The sequence below is a fragment of the Mesocricetus auratus genome, unplaced genomic scaffold, assembly GCF_017639785.1.
Source record: "Mesocricetus auratus isolate SY011 unplaced genomic scaffold, BCM_Maur_2.0 Super-Scaffold_100008, whole genome shotgun sequence".
Classification (NCBI taxonomy): Eukaryota; Metazoa; Chordata; class Mammalia; order Rodentia; family Cricetidae; genus Mesocricetus; species Mesocricetus auratus.
Genome location: NW_024429192.1, coordinates 42,235,149 through 42,258,848, shown reverse-complemented (window position 1 = coordinate 42,258,848; position 23,700 = coordinate 42,235,149). Strand labels below are relative to the sequence as shown.

Sequence of the window (23,700 nt, the reverse complement as noted above, 5' to 3'; positions counted from 1 at the left end):
CTCATTATCTGGTATTAACATTTAACCAATTGCTAAGTGAACAAAGAATTATTTTGTGGTTTATGATCTCAAGATTAATGATATCCACATGAAATGCATGTATATTATTCACTCTTTCTCTTCTTCAAAAAGTACCTTATAGCTAATAACATGAGAATGTCTACCATGAAAGCAGATATAATAAAAAGCAAACATAGAGCACTTGTACATGACACAAGAAGAGCTTCTTATATAAAGAATCAATATAAGCATTTAACATAATCGTTTAAAAGAACTTCACAGTATATCTTTAATCCTGTAAATATGTCTTATCTTCAAAGATGTTATAGCAGTAAGGATAAATTTCCCTAGGCTTAAACAGTCAACCTTAATTTTGGAATCTTTCTTTCCTAAGCACTTTGTTGACCACTGTCCAATGTGTTCAAGGACTTCCATAAGGCACCAAATCTGTCTGTCTACTCATTGCCTTTCTGAATGCATGCAATTCTAGACTCAGTAGTGCACTTTGGCCTACGGTCTAGTCTTTCACTTTTAATGCTCCTTGTACCACTTCCAGCAAACAACTTTCAGATTAAATTTCATGAAGCACATCTGTGATCACAGAATCTCAGAAAATATTGGGAAGGTAGTATCTCTAAAACTGAAGTATAATTCTGTGATGTCTCTTAGAAACAAATGCATTCATGTACAGAAATCCAGATTGCATAAGTTCATATCTTTCATTTCTTGCTCTATAGTCAAAACCAAGATGGCTCAAGGTAGCCATCAGTCTGTATTACACACAGTAGAGCAGCAGTACTGAAACTCAGAAGTGAACTTTCTGGGGGCCTTGTTTAAAAAAAAAGATTGCCAGGCTCTGAGTTTCTGGTTGTGTAGCTCTGAAGTGGGTCCTAAGAATTAGTATCTCTAACTAATTCTCAAAAGTGCTAGAACCACAAGTAGAAGGCAACTGTGCTCTTTTTATACAATATTTACCAGGCAACAGTTAATAGAACTGTAGAATGAAACATTTGTTTATTCTAATTTATTTTTTAAATTATTGGAGTGTATGTGTATGATAGGAGAGTACCTTTGACATAGCATGACTGTAAAGGTCAAAGGACAACTTTGTTGAGTTGGTCCTCTCTATCAATTGTTATGTTGCCAGGTTTTTGTGGTGAATGCCTTTACCCTCTGAGCCATCTTACCAGTCCCAAGTTACTACTTTTTATGCTTTTAAGTAAATATTCTAAATAAACCAAATTAACCATCAATTATTGTCAAATACAAATAATAGTCTTGAAACTACAGCTAGCTTGAAAATAATGAGTACAGATTTATTTTCACATATATATATACATATACATACACACATATATATATACTTATATATACATGCATATAATTACTAGTAGTGATCTGAATTTCTGAAGAACATTTGCTATTTTGAAACTATGAAGCTAAGGAAAAATTAAGAATAAAATAATTATGTAAATACATATAAATGAATAAATTATAAAGAAAATGTGTTGATAAGAACTTGTAAATTAAGGTTTTGAAAACTGAATCAGAATGTGTTGGCTGATCAGTTGGAAGGTGTGGAGAAGGGGGAATTGAGGCGTGGAGCTTCATTTGAACATCAACATGAAGTTTTATAGCAAAATATGGGGAAAATGACAATAGGGTTTAGGCAATAAGATAGCAGGAAATATGGACCGTTTCTGGAATAATGAGCTCTGCCATGGTGAAAATGGGTATTTAACTGAAACACCAATTATTATTTTGGAACAAATTTGTCACCCTTTTATTTGTCTAAGTACGGGCATCAAAAATTCTTAACTACTATTAATGTTATTATAGTTACTTCATTAAATCAGTCGGTTAACTGAAAAGTGAGCAAATATATAAACAACAAAATGAAGATTAAAAACAGATGATTTTATTTTTATTTACCAAGCATCTCTTAACTACAAGTACCTAAGCTAGATGTAATGGTGTCATGGTTCTGTCAACCTGACAGGATTTAGAATCATAATAGAAACAAATCCCTGGGCATCTCTGTTAAAGACTTTTTTAGATTAGGGTAAGTGAGATGGAAAGATGTGCCTTAAATTTGGTGGAACCACTCTATGAGCTGTGGTCCCAGACTGAACAAAGAGGAGGAAGGGAGCTGAGAGATAACATCCATTGCTCTCTGCATACTATGAACACCTTGTCACAGCTGCCTCCTGCCACTACTGCTATGCTTTCCTTGCTATGTTGGAGTGCATGCCCTGGAACTGTAATAATACATATTTCCTCATGCTGCTTTTGTCAGGTGTTTTGTTGCAGTAACAAGACAGGTGCCTAAAATAAATTTAGAGCCTTGGGTAAATTTCTGAAGCAAGAGACAGACTGTTAAATTTGTATTTTAAAAGAAAAGTTGCTTCTGGTACTGCAGACCACAAAAAATTTTTTTTAAAAAAGGCATAAGCAACCCAACCTTGAGAAGCCGATTAAAAGTTTACTTCCAATGTCCAGGAAAAAAGAGAGCAGAAACCCAGATAAGAGAATAAGAATAGGATATAAGAACAGAGATAATATTCAAGATAGAACTAAGAGTGGTTGGTGTTTAGCTTGATTTGAAAACTGAAAATGATCCCAGGAAAAGCAGAATTTGAAGCAGCTATGGTTATCTAGGTGGATATTTGCCAGTGGGATAATGATCAGGATATAAATGAGCAAAAATTCTAAGACTAAAAGTAGTGGGGAATGGATAGGGACATTTTAAAGATCTCTCATTCAACAATTGTTTACTAGGTACTTGTCATGTGCCAGACCCTGTTCTAACAGAGTAATGAGTATAAAAATTAAATCCCTGCCCTTGTTAAGGAGGGAGGTGACATGACTGGCCATCCATTCTAAAATGATCCCTGTGACTGCTTTGTGCAGAATAGGCAATACAAGGGGAAGGATGAAGGCAGGGAGATGGGTAGGAATAAAATAATCTCTGCTAGAAATAGTGGTGATTTGTACCAAGGGAGTTCAAAAGAGATTTTTAAAGAGGGTCATGTAGAGAACATGTTTTAAAAGGAACAGCTGAGAGGAGTTGTGGATGGAAGGATGGATGGGTGGGTGGGTGGGTGGGAGGGTAGCTTGAGCGAAACCAGGTAAGGTTAAGTATTACTGGAAATGTAGTTGCCTTTACTGAGGAAGAAAAAATATACAAGATTTGGAGGAGAAAAGTAAAAACCTACCATGGATGGATGGATGGATGGATAGATAGATAGATAGATAGATAGATAGATAGATAGATAGATAGATAGATAGATAGATAGACAGACAGAAAGATGAGTTCAGAGTTCAGAATAAAAATCCAGGATGAAGACAGACATTAAGCTTACAGACCCAGAGATGAACGACTTTAGTTTTGTTGTAACAAGATTTACTACAAAGCTAGTCTCAAATTCTCCATCCTCTTTACTCAGTCTTCCAAAGTACTGAGATTACAGATGTAAAACTGTACACCCAGATATAAACATGAATATTTGAGGGTAAAGTAATATATGGAAATCAACTGAAAAAAACCAGTAAGTAACTGAAGTATAGAAAGCTACATAAATAGAAGGGAATGCTGTCATGAAAGGGGATATAACCTCAAGGACCAAGTAATCAATGGCGCAAATGAATCAGAAAAGTCAAACGAACCATAAAGTCAGCAATTTCCTGAAACAAGAGTGCAATGATTTGAAGGTCCCTTTCCAAAACTAATCTTGAAATTAAATGGGCACTGAAACATGCCTCATGAGCAGATTAATGTCAAAATTATGGGAATGAGCACTTACTGTGGGAAGAGGCTCACTCATAAAAAGATGAGTTCTGCTAGACGTTGGTTGTTGTTGCTAAAAAGATGACTGAATGGGTGTCAATTGCCTGAAAAACACTGAAACCATATCGAAAAACCTGTAGTGACAAATACGTGCTTTTATCTTCCATTCAGTATACATGTATTCTGTGTCTGCTATGGGCCAGGCACCACAGTTGGTTCTGAGGCAGAAGAGAGGACAAAAGGGGTAAAGTCTCTGCTCTCAGAGTTTCTCAGGTTCGGAAAAAAGACAAAACAAGTGCATAACTAACCACAGGGCAAACAGTTATGAGTGCTATGGAGAAACCCTGACTTTAAATACAAGTCTCCAAGGAGGTAGTTCTTTATTGAAATAATGAAAAGTCAATTATACCAAGTCATAGGGCTAACTGTCTATGCATAGGAAAGGGGTGTTACAAAAGGGAAACTTGAGACAATATGGTCACAGAGGCTTCAGGGAAGGGAGTGAGTACAGCCAGATACCACAAAGGCCAAAGCAATGAAGACTAAGCACATCTCTGATGTCGTAAGAGGCAGGCTGGGTTGGAAGCAAAGAAAGGGGAACCAAGTGAGCGCATCAAAGCTTCACTAAGAGTCCATCTGCATCGCTGTATCACAAATTGTGAGGTGACACAATTCCTAGAGATGGAGTCCTTTTCTCTAAACTATTAGAAGGAACAGTGAAAGTTAAATTATTATGTTTTCTAGAAAACGATTAATGCCTAAACATATACTTGAGATTTCTGCGGTGAATGGAAGGCTTACTTTATCAATATCTTCCTCTTCCTCGTCTTCCTCTTCCTCTTCTGAAAAGTCAAGAAGTTTCTTGGACAGCAATGGATGCCACTGAAGACACTTCCGTTTTGGTCGTTTTCCAGCTCCTTCTCCTTCTGCTGAATGATCTTTATTTCTATTACTGCCTTTCATCACTGTAACCTGTGGGGAAGGGACAACAAAAGATAGAGTGACTATGAATATAAAGCAAAGTCAGTCTGATTAAAATTACTTTATTTTTCCCATTTAGCTCTCATTGGGTTATAATTTTAATTTCTAAACTATCTATCAGCTTAGATACTTACTGGATTCAGTGAGAATCATAAGTAGATAATCATGTTTCATTTTTAAATGGGCTAAATTGAGCTAAAAAAATGCCTTATAAGTCTACTTTCCACTCCATAACTTCAAAACTTAAAACCTAAGTAAGTTGTTAGGAGGTTACCAGTTACATTCATCTTTTCATATTTATTCAGGGTACTGTCTCCCAGTTTCCAATCACAAGACTGATGGAAGATGACTTTTTGGGGAGTACAAGGATTCTGAGAGGGGCCTTATATTCTGTCATGGCTATTACATTTCAAGTGAATTTTCCATTCTGTACTAATATAAATATGCGCTTGCAATATTAAATGAAATAAGTACTTTATAAGAGCCACTTGATTCTTGGTTTAGATTTGAAATAAAACTATTTTATGCAATAAAATATATTTTTCAAAACCTTTGCATTTTCCATGAACTTAGTGTATGAACACACTGTGGGTCACCTATCTATGACAAAATAAAACGAACACATATTTTTGCATCTCTCCAGCATACATGTAGCCTTATTTTAAAGAAAAAATGTTTTAAATCTTTACAATTTTTAAAATGCATAATTGGCTTTTTAAATGTGACACAATAACCTTCACACCCAGTTGTCCATTTTTTATCAATGACTTAAAAATTACTCTTGATAATAAAAGCATGTGTGTTCATAACAGATAGTCTGCAACTGCATGTCTATTATTTTCCAATTCAACCAACCCTAGAGTCTAGAAGTAACCAAGCACTTTCTTACATGCTATCTCATTTTTGTTTTATTTATAATTTTTCATTCATTTGATATAAGATACATCATATATACTCATATAAAACTCAGACAGTATAGTGAAATGCTGTCAAACATTAAATAGCTCAGAAGCAGATGCTGACAATAATGAACAAACATACTTCCTGATCTCACTCCTTGAATATTTGTACCAATCCAATGCTTGCAGTATAATGCCACTGAACTTATAACACCACATTAAAAGAATCTTGGGTCCATTCACATTAAGCATCAAGATCCCATCCCATTCTCAAGCCTTGTAAACAACAAACTCATTCATCTTCTTTATTTCTGGATTTTGAGTTATGCTTAGGTTGTCCTCACTTCAAAACCAAAGGCTATCCAATACTGTTTTCTCTTAGAACTTGTATGACTTCATCTTAGACATTGGAATACTTTAATAAAAATAGTAAGGTAAGGATCTAGTTTACTCAATTATCCTGAATAGTTAGCCAACCATACCAGTGCCATTTCTTAAAATACCCAGATTTCTCTTCACTTTCCAAGAATGTCACTTTTATTCATACTAAATTTCCATATAGACAAGCCCACTTCACTATTCTGTTAATCATCAATTCCTTCTAACTACTTACCTATCTCGTTTAACCAATTGTAGTCGCCTTGGGAACTATGTCATTTGGCACCCTTGAAACTCTCCATTGTGTTTGTGTGTGTGATGGGGGTGGTAAGGGTCAACTTACAGGAGTTGGTTATCTCCTTCCTCCATACAAGTTCGAGGGATCAAATCAAATCATTGGGTATAGTATACCAAAATATGAGTACACTGCAATTTATTCAACTAGCTCACTGCTGATGTACAGTGAAATAAGTCTCTTGTTGAACACAGCAATAAGATATGCATTTTAAGGAAATAAAAATTTTCCCTTTGATAAAAAACCTTCAGAAAGTATGCATCCATCTATTATTAGGTCAAAAACAAAACAAACAGAAGAAAGTGAGGGAACTGGGAGGGGGAGAGAAGAAAGGAGGAGTGGGAAAGAAAAGAGGAAAGGGAGGGGGAAGGAGAGGAGGAGGGAGAAGCAAAACAGTGTCCCTGTGGCTTTTTGTAGCAAGAATATTTGCTGAATGAATTAATTCTATGCCTCGTGTGGCTGCTTTAAGAGCACAAGAAGTTATTGAAAACTCAAATGGAACTGGTTATCTGGCATGCTCTTAATAAAAGAACAAAGATTTCTTGTGAATTGATAGGCCATTTAACAACTCCCATTTTATCTACAAATAAAGCTTGGCACAGGCAGCCCAGTTTCCAAAAATACCATTGCCATACAGAGAGCAAAGGAAATGGTTGCTTCTGTGGTTTATTAATCATTCAGGATAAGCTGTCTGAGGGGTAATTAAACCCATATTTGGGACCCAATATTTTATGAGATAACATATTTTAATAGTAAAAGAAATCAATGGGAAGCCCTATGCTTAGGCATTTTATCAATTGGAGAAGGCAAAGTACTGCCAGTACTTTAGAAATACGTATTTTAGCCCCTAGACTTGTGAATTACATTATGTTATTGGTTTTACATATAATAAACTTTTGTTCTACACACAAACATATGCGCCCAGTACCCTTCACAGATACTAAAATCTAGGGTACCCAAATCTCTTACAAAATGGTATAGTATTTTACACAAGCACACTGGTATATGTGGATCTTAAATATTCCCAAAGACTCTAGTTCGATGCCCAGATCATGGTGCTGTTGTGAGGTGGAACTTTACGGGCCTGGTAGAAAAAGAAAATCATTGGAAGAATGCCCTTGAAGGGGATGATGGAAACCCTACCCTTTCATGTTTCCTTGCTTCCTGACTGCCAAAGGGTGAGCAGTGTCTTCCAGAATCTGTCCCCTACCACTGTGTACTGTGCCACCACAGACTGAACATGACCAATGATCTTTTCACCCTTTAACTTGATGATTCTGCCAGTGACACGAAGCTGAGTAACAAACAGAAGCATCTTTCCCTACTTGTAAGTCATCTCTAGATTATAACATCTAACACAATGTAAATACTGTGTGAATAATTGCTCTAATATACATTTTGGGGGTTAATGACAGAGAAGCCTGTACAAGATCAGCATAGATGCAAGTTTTGTTTTGTTTGGTTTGGTTTGGTTTTCCCTTGAATGTTTATGAGGCTGGTTGAATCAAGTAGAGGGTCTTCTACATATCTGAGAAGTAAATAGGATAATATTCATAGATAAAAATAGAATATCAAGAATCAAATTAATGGATAGTATATGTGGCTTGAAGTTCACCTTCATTCTCATCCTGCATGATCCGTTTTCACTCTCTTTAAATAGTCCACATGTTACTCTGGTTACTGTACCTGTTTTTAAAAGGAGTTTTAATATTTTAAGTATGTAAGTACTCTTTAAAGTATGCCTTTATGGCAGAAGAGGAGATCAGATCCCACTATAGATAATTGCAAGCCACCATGTGTGGGAATTGAACTTATGACCTCTGGAAGAGCAGCCAGTACTCTTAACCTCTGAACCAGCTCTCCAGCCCCCACTGTACCGTTTATGATAACTCCAAAAATAATTCTCCTTACACAGAACTACACAGAGTGACTTTATATTGGCAATTTCACCATATTTTCCTTTGAATTATAATAATCTAAATAAACTCACCTCTGCTGTTAAGCCTTTTCATAATGGTTCAAGACACTGTCTGTTGATCTGTCTCCTGACATAGCAAAGTACTGAAATCAGTTAGGTTTAAGCATCTTTTCAAACAGCTATACAAACCCCAGTACTTAACCGTGGCAGTGATACAGTATTTTTGTATAGTATGGTGTCTTCAAAATAACCACCATCTCTTTCATTTCTTTAAATTCAGATATTCTTTTCCTGAGTGGGAAAGGGGAATGAAAACAGACCAAGGTGGCTTGTGGTGAGTGAAAACCAACAGCCACCTGTGGTTGAAAAAAATAGGGCCAACAACCCCAGCACAGTGTCAGAAACAAAGCAGGCCATTTAATTTTAGCATTCATGACAGAAGAATGCAAGAATTAGTGAACTGCAGGTAGTACATCTCAGATGGACTCATCACGAAAGTGTAATCTAAAGGTGTAAAACACATCCAGCTGTGAACTGGACACTTTAATAATTTACATTTATAATAACCATCTAATCTAACAAACTAGATTTTTAATTTCCTATCAGTCTAGTTTCAAACCATACAAAGAAGGTAAAACAGTAGGGGATAATGATGTTCTTGATTATAATTCTCAAAAGCAGTAAGAAATAAAGAAGAATCAAAGGAAGAATGAAATAAGTAGGAGTGACAAAGGCAAAGAAGCATAAATCTGAAATGCTACCACTGATCTTCAACACGAAGGTGGAAATTTTATTAATTTTCATAGTGAGAGAAGAGCTATCTTGGTATCTGTCGGTCTGTCTGTCTGTCTATCCATCTATTGATCCGTCTACTTATCACTGCTAAAAGCCCAAAAAGGTTAGTCTGGCTGCTGTTTCTCAAAGAACAAATTAAGCTGGCAATCTATATGCAATAAATGAAGCAATTGATGGATTCAATTCATTCAAATGAGAATTATTCTATCCTCTGTGACTGTAAGACAATCAATGTTAGATTACTTGATCAATAGGCTCAGTATTTGAAAGACCAAAACGTGGCTACTGAAGCTGCCAAGTGATGAAGACCTCTATTTAAAGCACTGAATATTTATTTAATGTATAAAAAGCAATGCCTCCAGTGTGTATCCGTTTTTTGTAGGCATGAGTGTCCAAAAATACATACTCACTGTACTGAATTCAGCATTACTTTATTATTTTAAAATCCTTTTTAAAATATTTTCTTATTTTTATTTATGTGCATGTGTGTGGATGGCTAGGTATGTGTGCATATGAATACAGGTGGTCACAGAAGCCAGAAGAGGATATTTGATTCCCTGGAGCTGAAGTTGTAGGTGGTTGTAAGGTGCTGGGAATCAAACTTAAGGCCTCTATAAGAGTATTAAGGGCTATTAACACTGAACTCTCTCTCCAGCTCCCTTACTGTGAATCAATTTTACATGGTAGAGAAAACTTCGGTTAACTATTCTTCAAGCCAACTTATGACCTATCTCATGAGCCAACTCCACAATAACAACAACAAAAACAACACTAAGACTGTCAAAAACTGCAGGGAAAACAGACTTACCGTCAGCAGGCAATAGATGACTCACTCCGTAACCAATTACTTGTGGAGTTAGTCATCACACTGGTCCTTCCTCCTGTGAAAACTCAACAGTAGTTGTGCTGGTAGATAACAGAATGCCCGCACACTGACTCAGAGACTCTCCTTCAGTGTCAGTACAGCATTCCTTCCACACCACACGGAGGCAGTACAGCTTTAACGGGAGCATCTACCCACTCACAAATAGCTAAGGTTCTGCTTAGGAAAGATATGCTTCTCCCATTCCCCAGGAGTCCATAGACAGCAGACAGTGTCTTCAGCCTCGAAAACTAAAAAAGGAGAGGTATCCTTTCCTTGTCTGATTGGCATGCAGTCATGTAGTCAAAGACAGTATGTTTGAAAAAAGATCCTCTCAGTTTTTCTACACCTTGTCTTAGAGCGTAGACAATCAGTATACTTCCTCCTTTAAAACGCTAGCTCTGTGGGATAGGGTCCTTTTGGAATCTAAATTTTCCTGATGTCTAATAAAACCCTACCCCAACCCTAAGGCTGGAACCGCAGACACAGGAGAAGCCAGGGGAGGCTCATGAACTCTGCTGGCAACACAGCCTAACCTGAAGGAAGACGGTGCTGCTTCGCATCTTTCCTGCTCTGTAACCAGAAAGCAATTGTGAAGGAACAGCGGTTCTATTACTACTGCATAAACCAAGCCAATTTTCTCTCTGTCTTTCACAAAAGGCCTGCTTCTGTAGGAGCTAACAAATACTCCAACCTTGAGGCCTTTCTCCTTCTTAGTCTGAAATCCCGTTTTCTATCTAAGTTGTTGCGCACTGTCAAATAGGCCCACCTCTCTAAGGCCTTACCGTAGAAGCCCTGAATCAAAGCCCAATACCCTTTCACTCTGAGTTTCCTTTGATCACAGTTTCACTTCCCTAGTTTCTGTTACTTGTGGTCAAGTGTAGGTGAAAAGATTAAAGAGAAAAATTCCAGAAATAAACTATTAATTTTTAAGTTATAAACCATTAAGTAGCCTGAGGAAACAGGGTGTCATTCAGCCCAATCCTGCCTAGAATACAAATCATGTCTTGGTTCTGTAACACTACCTGTGTATTAGTCACTGGGTAGCTACCTCAAACATCATATAGAGCCTGACTCAGCAGTGCCCAACTCTTCCCAATCAACTTTCATTTTAATAGTGACCTCAGAAAGCATACAAGTAAGTGTGTATGATATATGTAAAATCCACACCAAAGAGAAGTTGTAAGGTTCTTCCTTTAAGGGAAAAGGTGAACGTTCTCCATTATCAGGAAAGAAAGTCCTATGCAGAAGTAGCTAAGTCTGTAACCGTGAGCTTTCTAGTCATAAAACTGTGAGGAAGAGCCGGCTGGTGGTGGCGCACGCCTTTAATCCCAGCACTCAGGAGGCAGAGGCAGGAGGATCTCTGTGAGTTCAAGGCCAGCCTGGTCTACAGAGCAAGTTCCAGGATAGCCTCCAAAACAATACAGACAAACCCTGCCTCAAAAAAAGAAAAACTGTGATGAAAAGAAAAATCTATGCTAGTTTTGCTGTTACACTGCAAACTGCAAGCTATGGCAACAATGCATAATAAGTGCTTAGTTAAGATGGAAAAGACATTAAATCTTCAAGTGAAAGACATGAGAAAAATCATGTTCTGACAATGGTAGCATACTGCACCAGAAGGAATTCAGGCTTCTGAAGGCATTAGCATGAACTCTCCAGAGGGACAACAGGCCATTTACTCTAAGTTAGGGTGGTGGTACAGACTGACAAGTAAGTTTGAACTAACAACATACATACTATTGGAGAAAGCATGCCTGTCAATGAAGAGGCTACTGACACATTTATATTGCACCAACAACACATCTTTTATTAAATGTATTGAAATGTGCATTATACCCATACTTTTATTATATAATTATTCAATTTTGCTCACTTTATCATTATTAATCTTTTACATACCTAATATACAAATGAGCCTTTGCTACAGGTAGAAATATATAGTGAAAACCTAGTGTAAAGAATACTGGACTTGTTCATAGTTTCAGATTTCTACTAGGGTCTTTGAGCATAGCTCTTGGGAAAATGGCAGCATAGACCCTGAGCACATAGCAGTTCCTGAAAAACAGTATCAATGACTGTATTTTCCCTTCCTATACTTTACCACACATAACTCAGGAAGCTATAAACTAAAAACAATTCTTAAGACAGTACTATTAAACAACTAAAAAGTATTCAATACTTAACTTGCTAGGTGTAACTGCAATATATATTTATCATCACAATCCTAATAGGAACATTCCAAAGAAGATACCACTGTAAATCTCAACTGAAGCAACTGAGAGTTAAGTACCTTGTCCAGGGTCACACTGTTATCAGGTAGGGGAGGTGATCCAGAAAGTCTAATTTAACCAAAGTGCTTACCAAGGGAAAGAGGATGAAGCCTTTCAACCTTGCATATTTCCTGTACAAGAGATAGCTTAAAGGTCTTAGGAAACCAAAGGGGCACACTGAGGGTGAGGGAAGAGATTTGAAGATTCATGATAGAAAGTATACCATGTCTCTGATGACTCCAAATGACAATTATATTAGATAAAACCTTTTTGAAAATAAAAGTCCTGCAAATGATAATCACTATTATTTCTTGGGATCTAATGACAATCCTAAACTATAGATAAAGTGAGGGAAAATATCATTCAATAAATACTCTCATTTTAGAGGCATGCAATTACAATTCATGCAGAATGTCTTTAGATGTTCTATACTGAAAAGCAGTAAGCTCTTTATATTGAAGCCAGCTCTATCATGATGTTAGCTGTGTGCTCTTCATGAATAACAAGGCACCTCTATTCAAAGAAAGGCTTAGACCACTCTGCTCGTCTCTTCTCAAATCTCATGATGGAAAGTATATTTTTAAGATCTTTTAATACTTGCAGCTCTCATGACCCTTATCCTTGGGGAAGCCTAACAATATGGAATGCTGCTCTAATGTACAGATATCAAGACAACATGTATCTGGAAAAAGACAAAGCACCAAGAGAATTGGTGGAATTGGCAAGGAGAGCTGTTTGGACAAAGAAGTCATAACAGGTTTGGCTGTAATCCCCATCTATCCATGCTCCAATGCAACCATGACTTTATCTAGTATTTTATAGAGGAGTTTACGTTATTAATTGCTAAATTGCTATTCTTCAACTGGCTTAAAATGCCTTTTAGTTTACATAGTAACAAAGGTTTTATTTAATGCATTTATTAGCTTTTAGGTCATTATTATCACATTGACAAGAAGATGAAGCACAGGAAAATATGGTTACAGGTGTTTCTTCCTACTCCATTATCAGTGCAGTTGGGACCGGTCTGTGGTCTTGGTGTCCAACCTCATTCACCTTAACTCCTGTTCAGCTCATCCTTTGCCTCTGCTATGTCCTCTGCACTCCCCTTTGCTTCTGTCCACCCCTTCCTCATAGCTTCTGTACTGTGCTTTCTGTGCTCTTCCAGGCCTGCAGCCTGCACCCCTGTCCTCTCTGCTCCAGCCTGCCTCACTTACTACACTGGCTCCTGCACCTGCCCCTTGCTTTCCAGTGCAGCACTTCCAATCAATCGCACACACACAAAGGCAATGCTGTGGCCTTTTACCTTTGTATAGGCAATAGTTTCCTATACAGAACATGTGATATTATAACCTTGTGGGGTTTCTCCCTCAGAAACTCTGCAGTGTAATGACTGTGCCAGCCAATTGTGTTTTACCCTGTCAGTCAGAGCAGAGATACCTGTGCTAGACAAAGAGTAGTGCTTAGAGAACAGATGAAAGTGAACATAGAAACAGGACTTCTCTGCTTTGCTATGCTTCTGTGTTGTTCTGTTAGCAGAAGAGAAAGAAAACATGCAGAAAGGAAAAACACAGGATGATTGTAAGAGGAGGAGAGAGAAAAGACACAAGTTAGCAAGGGAATGTGATAGATGTGATGTCAGAGTTAATTCCACACCGTTGTTAATATCAGTCTAAAAACATGTTCCAGTAGCTTTATTCTTTTCTGTGACCATTTGTTAATTGCTTTCCATTATTCTCTCAGAACACAGCCTGTGGGATGTGGTTTACTGGTGCTCTTTTCCTATCATTGGTTCTGTCCTTCACAACCCAAGCTCTAAAACCCTAGAGCACCTTTCTTCCCTAGGGTAATTCTTGGGTTTCTGGCTAATTCTGTGTCCTCCTCACCTTTCCACAAAATTCTGCAGTATAAGTTGGTATTCATTGCTTATCTGCGAACCGCTATAGAACCTGAATTTGCTCTGTAGAAAAGTTATTTCTCCTTCGTTCCTATTAATATTATGAGCATGAATAATAATAATGGCAACTAGTCATGTATGCTTCCTATGCACCACATTCTAAGAGGTTTTTACTGTTATTAACACTTTCAACTAAAGCATAGGTATTATCCGCATCTTAGACATAATAAAACCGTGGCACATATAATACAGAGAAATGTTTCGTCCCTCATAAATTAACCAAAGTTTCACTAGACACATGTCACTTGAGTAGAGTCTAATTATGCTGTCCAAGAAGGCAACCTTATTGATCACATGGTAAGCCATAAATAAAATGTATAAATCATACCAGGAGCACATAATTGGTAGAGCCAATATTTGAAATTAAGAGTCTTGACCATTAATCAATGCTGCTTCATAACAACAACAAACTTTATTGAATGAACATTTGGTACATACCAAAGACTTCTCATTAATTTCAGCCTTTCACGCTTTATTAATAAAAAGTTTTGGGGAAAGATGCTATAATTATCACTTTTTAAAAACAGATCAACTGTGAATGACAAAATTAGTGCAACCCACAGTTACAAGGCCAGCATATGATGGGGCTAGAATTCGAATGTAGGTCTTTAAATCCCAGAGCCTCAGTTTTGAATCATCTTTCATACCGTTCTTCTTGCCACAATGTGACACATTCGAAGAAAGTCCTTGCTTCCTGGTTCACAAGTCAAATTCTGACCTGGTCTGCCAATCCAAAACTTCTTTTCCTTACCCCAGCTGCACTTCAGTCTTCTTTATGGACTACCCAAAAGCTACCTCTTGCTACTTTTAGTTTCTTTTACAAACTGTCATCAACTTGCTGCATCAATCTCTTTGTCTTCAGTCTAGATACAGTTCTTCTGTAAGAGTTCTCTGAAACCCTAGCCTCCTTTACCAAGTCGTCCTTTGTATAAACTGGTCTTTCCCAGACCAGACTGACAGGTTCTGCATGTTCTAAGGCCATGAAGCTAGCCCCGATGCAGAATTGGTTGGCAGTTATTTGCTCACAGTGTTCACCTTGTGGTGAACTGACATGGTCCTAACCTTCAACAGTAACTCCTTATAGAGAGCATGCAGATTTTTCTAACCATGTCATAGGCCCTCAGCTCTCTACTTCACTGATTCATATGTTTTCTAGACTCTCAAAGAAGTTACCTTAAGCCAGGCCTCTGCCTCCACTCCACCCCGAGGAGTATGTCAAAGCCAAGCCTACCGAATAGGACCTAGGCATCTCTTACCTTCACACAAATACTCAGAAACATTTTACAAGTGGTATCTGCTTTTCTTATACACATAGAAATTTATATATGAAAAATGCATATCTTCTCTGCTTTTCCCCACAAATTACTGCATCTATTTTCCTACCAAGATCTCTCTTCTACTTCATAATATGTTCACATCAGTCTGGTCTTCTCAGCTAATGCTGTACTGACATCAGTTTTCTACATCCCAATCAATCTGTTCATGGAATATTTTAAACAACCTTTTAAATTTTGCAAGTTTTTTAAAATACATTACTATTTCCTGATTCAGTACATATGAAGCAAGCAGTACCTCTGATTTCTTCCTAACAGTGTCCTGTACTAAACATTCACAACTCACTTTATGACAGCTTTCTCAGTTTAAATCCCTTTTAAGTTTCTGACCTGAAGATACTCTAATTCCAGGGCTACCTACTGAAAATGTTTTAATTTTCTAAATAATATGTATTTGTTTTTTAAAATATTCATTACTGTGCAGCACTAACCAAAACAAAAACAAAAACATGGAGGAGAAAACAAGCAAGCAAACAAACAAAAACCCTCGGGGGAGGAGAGGGAGAAGGTGTTGGGATTGGCAAGTGAAATGACCTTGTTTCTAATTTAAATCAAAAAGCAAACAAACAAGCAACCCTCAATTGCAAAGTGAGGATTTAAAGGATACAAGTTTCAGTGTGACCCGGAGCCCTGTCCTGTTTCTTCTCTGTGCACAGCATGAGAGTGCTGTAAGGTGCACTTGTGAGGATCCTTGTTCGCTGAGGCATCTTGGACTAAGTATTTTTCACATCCCAGTTTACATAAATCTGCTCCCTCTGCTGGCCAATTCTGTATCTCCTAGCTTACTATTTGAAGAGAAAAATAATGGTTTCTGTATACAGATTAAATGTTCCCTGTAACACACTCAGGAGCTGTGCAAACTAGGGAGAGACCTCAGGAAGCTCCCAGGCAGATGAGTTAAACCCTGGAATTTAAAACTTTATGCCACTCTCCCCTTAACTAGTAATCTTAGTCTACTGAGATGACTGCTCCTTAATCTTTTTTCTTTTCTACCTGGAATATCCACAGGATCTTGTAACTATACCTTTCCTTAATGTTATGTGGCAGTTTTGTGTAAGATCCACCCCAGAGTAGGGGAATGCAACAGGATCTCCTGAGCAGATTGGGAGCATTGTGGGGGAGGGAGGAAAAGGAGCTGGGAAAAAGAGAGGGGGAGAAGAGGTGGGGAGAGGAAGACGTGGGAGAGCAGAAAGGTTCAGTCAGGGAAAATAGAGGAGAGCAGGGAAGGGAAACCTAGCATATAATCCCAAGGGAGCATGCAGCTTCCACTGCAAATACTTTTAAGTATAAAAGCAAAAATCCATAGCATATTTTTGTGTGCTATTTTTAGAAACAGGGTCTCACTAAGTAGCCTTGACTGGCCTGAAACTCATTATGTAAACCTGACTGGCCAAAATCTAAGAGATCCACCTGTCTCTCCCTACTAACAGCAGGGATTAAAGGTGTGAGCCACCATGAGCATTACGTATTCAAATATATATATATGGTAACCCATATATATGGGTTACTAGTCACAGAGAAGAATGAATGTATATCATTTGAAAAATAAATGGAAACAGATTGTTGTCGTGTTATATAACTAATCTAGACTCATAAAGATAAATATTACATGTTTTCTCTCATATGTGGAATCTAGAATTAAAGAAAACATACCATGGAAGTAGAAGCAAGACTATTTGGGAACAGGGAAGGGGACCAGGAGGTGAAAGGAAGACGTACAAGAGAGAGAAAAGAGGTAAATATAATCAAAATACATTATATGCTTGTATAAAAATGTTATAAGAGACTTGATCATTTGGTACAACTAATGTACACTAGTAAAATTATTTAAAATGTAAAGCTTGGGTGAAATTTTGGCAGAAAAATGACATAAATTTAACCACCTTCAATCTAGGAGGTTAATACATTAAACCTATCCTTGTTCATAACCTAATAGTAAATGTCAGAAACATTTTATATAATGATAGTTTTTTTCTTCCTTTTTTTTAAAAATTTAAGTTAGAAACAAGCTTGCTTCACATGTCAATCCTAGCTCCCTCTCCCCCCCTTCCACCAGACACCCCCAATCTCCACTCCGAATTCCAGGGAATGTAAGGCCCACCATGGAGGATCTCCAGAATCTGTCATTTCATCCAGGACAGGGCCTAGGCCTTCACCCAAGAGTCCAGGCTGAGAGAGCATCCCTCACTGTGGGATGGGCAGCCAAAGTCCATTTGTATGCCAGGGATAACACAATGCTACAGTTTTTCTGAAACAGGAAGGTAAGGTTTAAGAGAACCCTGCTTCTCAAGCCTTAGCTCTCGTGACTCCTTGCCTGGGCTTCAGGTGAGCTCTTACAAAGAACCTCTGCTGAGACCTCTTTCCATCCTGTGTCAACCTTTGAGGACCCGTTCATGAACTCATATCAAAAGAAATGGCACTAGTTATGAAAAATGAATTCAAGCAATAAAAGATTCACTGGTGAGATAGCACCCACATAATAAAACTACCATGCAACTAGACAGCATATAATAGACAGCGACAAAGTGGCCTAAACCATGAGAGAGCAGGGAGGATATAATACTATGCTGAAGTCTCTTCCTGTGGGCACCTAAGAGACACTAAAGCCAATGGAGAATTCAGACAAGAACCTATCCAGAATTAATTCAGATTTATTCCCTCTCATGACCTGTATTTAGCGACTGTTAACAGCAAAAACTCTCTGACAATTTCAAAGACACTGTCTGTTGTGAACTTAGGTTCCAAGTGCTTTTTGGTATGGTAAAATTTTGCCAGCTCCAATTGGCTTCCTTTACATTTGGGTGCTACCAAGAATAATTGTTGTTACCTAACACTGGGGTAGCTTCTGCAACTTCCTAAGGGTTGTACTAATGTAAAGGGAGTCAGGTGGCTGGACAATTCCTGAATCTTAGACTTGAATTACAAACTGGGAAAGTGTTTAAATGAAAGCAAGAAAGAAGAAAATGTGGTCAAAGATAATCGAGGAATATGTGAAACATGTAATGCCATTTTGTGATTCTCATACTCGCATTCCCTTACTTGTAGAGTTCCTTTCTGTATAGAAGCAGAGAACATGGAAAGAACAGTACACTCAATACTAGTGTTCATCTTGGCTTATCTCTAAAGATAAAGATTCACTGCCAGACCTGCCCAGTGACAATTAGTAACCTGATAGAGGAGGAAACTGGAAGGTCTTCAGAGATCAGAGGTTGTTTTAGGGCCAGTGGGCAAAAGGGCTTCCTCTAAAAGCCAGATAACTTTGAGTTCCATATTCAGAACCCGGGTGGAAGCAGAGAATCATCTCTGGAAAGTTGTTCCCTCATCTCCACACACATGTGTGTTCTCCCCCAACCCCCACATACACAGAGTTATAATAGATAAAATAAAAAATTTTTAAAGCTTGGTCTAACTTCACAGTCTCATCACTTGATGCTGTGATTTGACCTTGTATCCATAGCTACAACTGAAGTGTAGTAGGGAATGCCCCCTTCCCTGTACACAGTCCTCCACCACACAACCCAGCACACACACATAGAGTACAGACAAAGCTCCACCTACAATCTATACACTCAAGGAAGTTTATCTGTAGTTGTATCTGTATGGGTGGGTCTTTTACAATGGTAATTCTATGTGATTGTTTCACAATGTTTACATTTTCTCCTCGTTTAATTAACACTGGATTCTATAATTTAGAAATTAGCCACAATGCTGAATGCTACGTACCTTCACTAAGCTGTATCTTAATTATTGATACTTTAAACTCTTGTGCTTTCTTAGATTCTGTATTAAGAAAAATAATTTTTAATAAGGCTTCCTATGGTGTGTTTATGTATTGGTGGCATACAACTATAGTCCTTGCTATTTCCAAGGCAAGGGAGGAACACTACTTTTTTATTGGAAATAAAGGTGGACTTGGAGTAAAACTATAATCAGAATTCTAAAACATAACCAAGTAATTCTGGAGAAGAGTAAGAAGGCCTTTCTCTTCCTTTCTCGGGTCACCAATATTGCAGGTACCACTCTAACTTTTAATAATTATTAAACTATTTAATTCCCCAAATAACACTATGAAATAGGAACTGGACTTGGACAAATTTCTGATGTAAGAAACGGAGGCAAAAATTCATCTCCAGGTCACTTCTAGATTTAGATTCCTAGCATATGAGAGAGAGAGAGAGGAGAGAGGAGAGAGGAGAGAGGAGAGAGGAGGAGAGAGGGAGAGAGAGAGGGAGAGGGGAGAGGGAGAGAGAGAGAGAGAGAGAGAGAGAGAGAGAGAGAGAGAGAGAGAGAGAGAGAGAGAGAGAGAGAGAGAGAGAGAGAGAGAGAGACTGTGTGTGTGTCTGTGTATAAAGACGGGCTCTCATTATATAGTTCAGGCTTGCCTTACACTGTCCATGCCTTCAAGTAGTAATCTTCCTGTCACAGCCTCATGAGTTCTGGGATTATAGTTATGCACCACCATGCTCATTTAAAACTAAACACTCTTCGTCTCTGAACTAATATAAAACATGAATCCCAGCCTGGCGTTGATGGTGCATGCCTTTAATCCCAGCACTTGGGAGGCAGAGGTAGGTGGATCTCTGTGAGTTCGAGGCCTGCCTGGTCTACAGAGCGAGTTCCAGGACAGCCTCCAAAGCAATACAGAGAAACCCTTTCTTGGAAAAAAAAAATCCCTTTTGAACAACTAGTTACTATATAAATATATGTGTAACTAGAGACATAGTCAGACTTGTCTTACTATATTATAAATCTCAGAGTATTTTGAATTTGTATCATTGAGTGAGACACATATGGCTAAAGCATTGTTTTTAGTGTTAAAAATTACTAGGTTTATTGGTAATAAAAGATAGCAGAAATGATGGCTTAGCTTTTTCTTCCCACTCAACTTCTGAAATGAGCTGATCAATACAGGAAAAGCTCCTAAGGGGCAATTTTATTCTATTATCCTAACGAGAGAAACAGACAAAAAGGGGTCTATTCAGGGCAGTTTACAGTTCTCAAAGCTCCTTGTTCTATGGTTGAATATTTTAAAGACAAGACACCAATTAGCAAAACCCTGTGGTTATAAAGGTAGGAACAAAAACTAGCATTGAGAATTTTTACTACCAATCCGACAACAATCAGGAAAGTTGAATGACAGAGTGTGTGGTTTCTGGGACTTTTGCCCAGAGTATTAGTCAAAATGCACTGGGGCATGAGGAACACTCACATATGGGAGACATCACTTAGAGTTCATGAAAGTAAGTGACCAAGAAGTGGAAATCAGGGTCCATTACTCATAGACAGGATAACTGAATTATCCCAGTAACAATGCTGGTGAGAGCTAATAAAGGAAAAGAAGGGTAAGAAAAGAAAGGGTATCTCATACAAACACATTCCAGGCCACAGTTTTGATTCTGGTAGAAATACCCCCTTTCTTTTTTACCCCGATTTCATTTACAAAAGTCTCTGTGCTTATGTTGTTACTGTGAGTCTGCAACTACCTTAAAGCTTACCCCCACATTATCACCTTCAACATTCTTCTGAGAAAGATTAAATAACCTCAGGGTAAATGGAACAGGAATAAAAAGCTGTCAAACTGACCAAGTAGTAGCTTTGCTCTCGGAGACTCCTGTCAGACGCACTTCCTATTTCCTTAAGCCCAGAACTCTGGTGGCGGGCTCTTGTATGATGCATTTAAGAGCTTATAAATTCTTTCTTTCTGTTCTTCATTTTCTCTATAGTTTGCACTGTGACTTCATGATTTGTCAGAGGCCATGAGAAAGCCATTTGATGACCCTACACTACATTTTCATGATAACTACTTTCACTTTCCAAAATACCTAACCAATCATCTATATTTTAAAGCAACTCAAAACAAGGATCACTAACTTGATGGAATTACCTGACCCCCTAGTCTATAATAAAATGAGACTAAATAAATAAATAAGTAATAAAAAGGCAGGAGATAGACTAACAAGCAGACTTTGATGAGAGATACCAATACTACAGTTCAAACCACAAAACTATGCAGTTATTCTTGAGCAAATGCCAAATGCATATATTTTTGTTCTTAGAAAAGCATCTCCCTTGATATGACAGACTTTAGGGATCCCCCATGGAGTGCCTCACCATATCTGGGGAGCAAAGGTAAGATGGAATGAGGGACTGTTGGGGGCAGGGGAGGAGGGGAGGGAGAGGGAGCAGAGATTGACATGAAGCAGGCTTGTTTCTAATTTAAATAAAAATATTAAAATGTAAGTAATGACTTTTAATAAAAAGTTATAAAAGTAAAAAAAAGCATCCCCCTGTTCATGCTGACACAGATGGTTTAGTTGGGTGTCCCATCGCCTAAGTGTTAGACAAATGTTCCTTGAAATCCAGTCAAATGAATTATCAGGTTTTAGTCATCAGGCTACTCCTTGAATGCTTCTGTCTTCGTGGAGGCATAAAAGCATGTCATACTAATAATATCCACCAGATCACAGGGAGACCTCTCCTTCTGGGAGATGTGGGGCATAGCAAACATCAATGGTGAAGAAAACTTGAAGACCTTAAAGTCTTATATTAAATATATTTTATGTAGTTGAATATAGGCTTAAATCTTTCACATTTTCTATTACAGCAGATGTCTAATGATGACATGGATCTTCCATTACAAAACAAGCCTATCTGAGGCTCAGTGGTTATGAGCACTGACTGCACTTACAGAGGACCTGGGTGGAATTCCAGAGCTGACATGGCAGCTAACAATTATCTGTAACTCCAAGTTCTAACACTTTTAAGGAGACATGCATGCAGGCCAAACATTTATGCAGATAAATAAAAAACAAACACACAAACAAACAAACAAAAAACCCAAGCCTATCTTATAACAACCTCCCTTTATCACAGAAGTCCCTCTTCAACTACTAGAGATTATAAATGACACCATATCATATCTTAAGATATTTTCTTATCTAAGAAGTCACTGCTTAGCCTGGCAATGGTGGTGCACACCTTTAATCCCAGCACTTGGGAGGCAGAGGCAGGTGGATCTCCATGAGTTTGAGGCCAGCCTAGCCTACAGAGTGAGTGCCAGGAGAGGCTCCAAAACTATCCAGAGAAATCCTGTGTCAGAAAAAAAAAGTCACTGCTTGTAAGAATTTCTTAATAGTTTGAGAAGGAACGACACTGACATCATACAATAACAGGGAGGCTCTTATTTTTGATAACAAGCAGTTCTTGAAGTTGTTAGTAGGAGAAACAGCAGGTTCTAACTGAATCACAAGGACAATTTGTAATCCTTGATTGAAGCTTCTCGTCACCACAGTAAAAGTTTTCTGAAGAGAATTTTTAATGGAAAAGAACTATGCTTTTGAAGTTCATACGGGTCATACAAAGAAACACAACCATATATACACAGTCTACAAAGTGTAGACCTGATAGATCTGTACATATTGTAAATCCTAGCTGCACTTGGATTACTGGATCTGAAATGATTACAGTAAACTGTGATCATATATCCATATAATACTATAAGTTCTCAAAAAATGACTTATTTTTTAACCAAAAAACTACCTTCCATTCTTATTAAATGACAGCAATTTTACAAATATATAGAACACATTAGAGAGTAGATTATAAAATACAAAAGTTCACAAAAACCCAAATCCTACTACCTTTGAGAAACACTAAAACGGAAAGAAAGTAAGAGAATACACCAAAATTTGATGGAAAAAAATCAATCATGAATGTTTTTTCCTACAAAACTCCTTGTGTTCACACTTATATACCATGATTCCAATTTAAAAGAAACCAAACAACATATGTACAATTATACTTAGAGAAAATATAAAGAGGCTTAACACCAGGAGCTCAAAGACACATGGATGGGGAGGTCAGTCCACTGTAGGTGATGCCCAGCTTCCTTTGTGCTTTCAAGTATGATTCTCATCTGTCTTATAAACACAAGAGAAACTAGCAAGTTACTTTAAAAAACAATTAATTTAAATGTAGTTTAGCAGGACAGAGTATCAGGTTTCTGAGATGCCAAATCAATACACTACCTTAGAAAGTCATTTTCTCTTCCCAATCCTTTGTGATCATGAGCCATCTTTTCACACTTGTTCAAAATTAACTGCTTCACTACTTAATTACTGCAACTATGGCAAATGGACCTTTTTGTCTGTAATTCAATTACTGCAGAAGGTTTATAGCTTGAGTATTAAGAAGTGAAGCATTTACTTGACTATATACAGAAATA

General features: G+C 37.7%; 1 protein-coding gene across 10 annotated transcripts in view; it reads right to left on the bottom strand.

Moving 5' to 3' along the window:
* The window catches only part of Bbx (BBX high mobility group box domain containing), a 242,051-nt gene that overhangs the window by 87,889 nt on the left and 130,462 nt on the right, over positions 1–23,700 (bottom strand). For 9 of the 10 annotated variants that reach the window (XM_013116881.3, XM_040750714.1, XM_040750720.1 and 6 more), the window contains one exon: positions 4,589–4,759. In XM_013116881.3, the coding sequence (XP_012972335.1) occupies positions 4,589–4,750 (162 nt within the window). In that variant the 5' untranslated portion in view covers positions 4,751–4,759. Of the gene's footprint in view, positions 1–4,588; positions 4,760–8,330; positions 8,354–23,700 lie in introns of those variants that run through there. The other variant, XM_021229923.2, reaches the window with a different exon arrangement.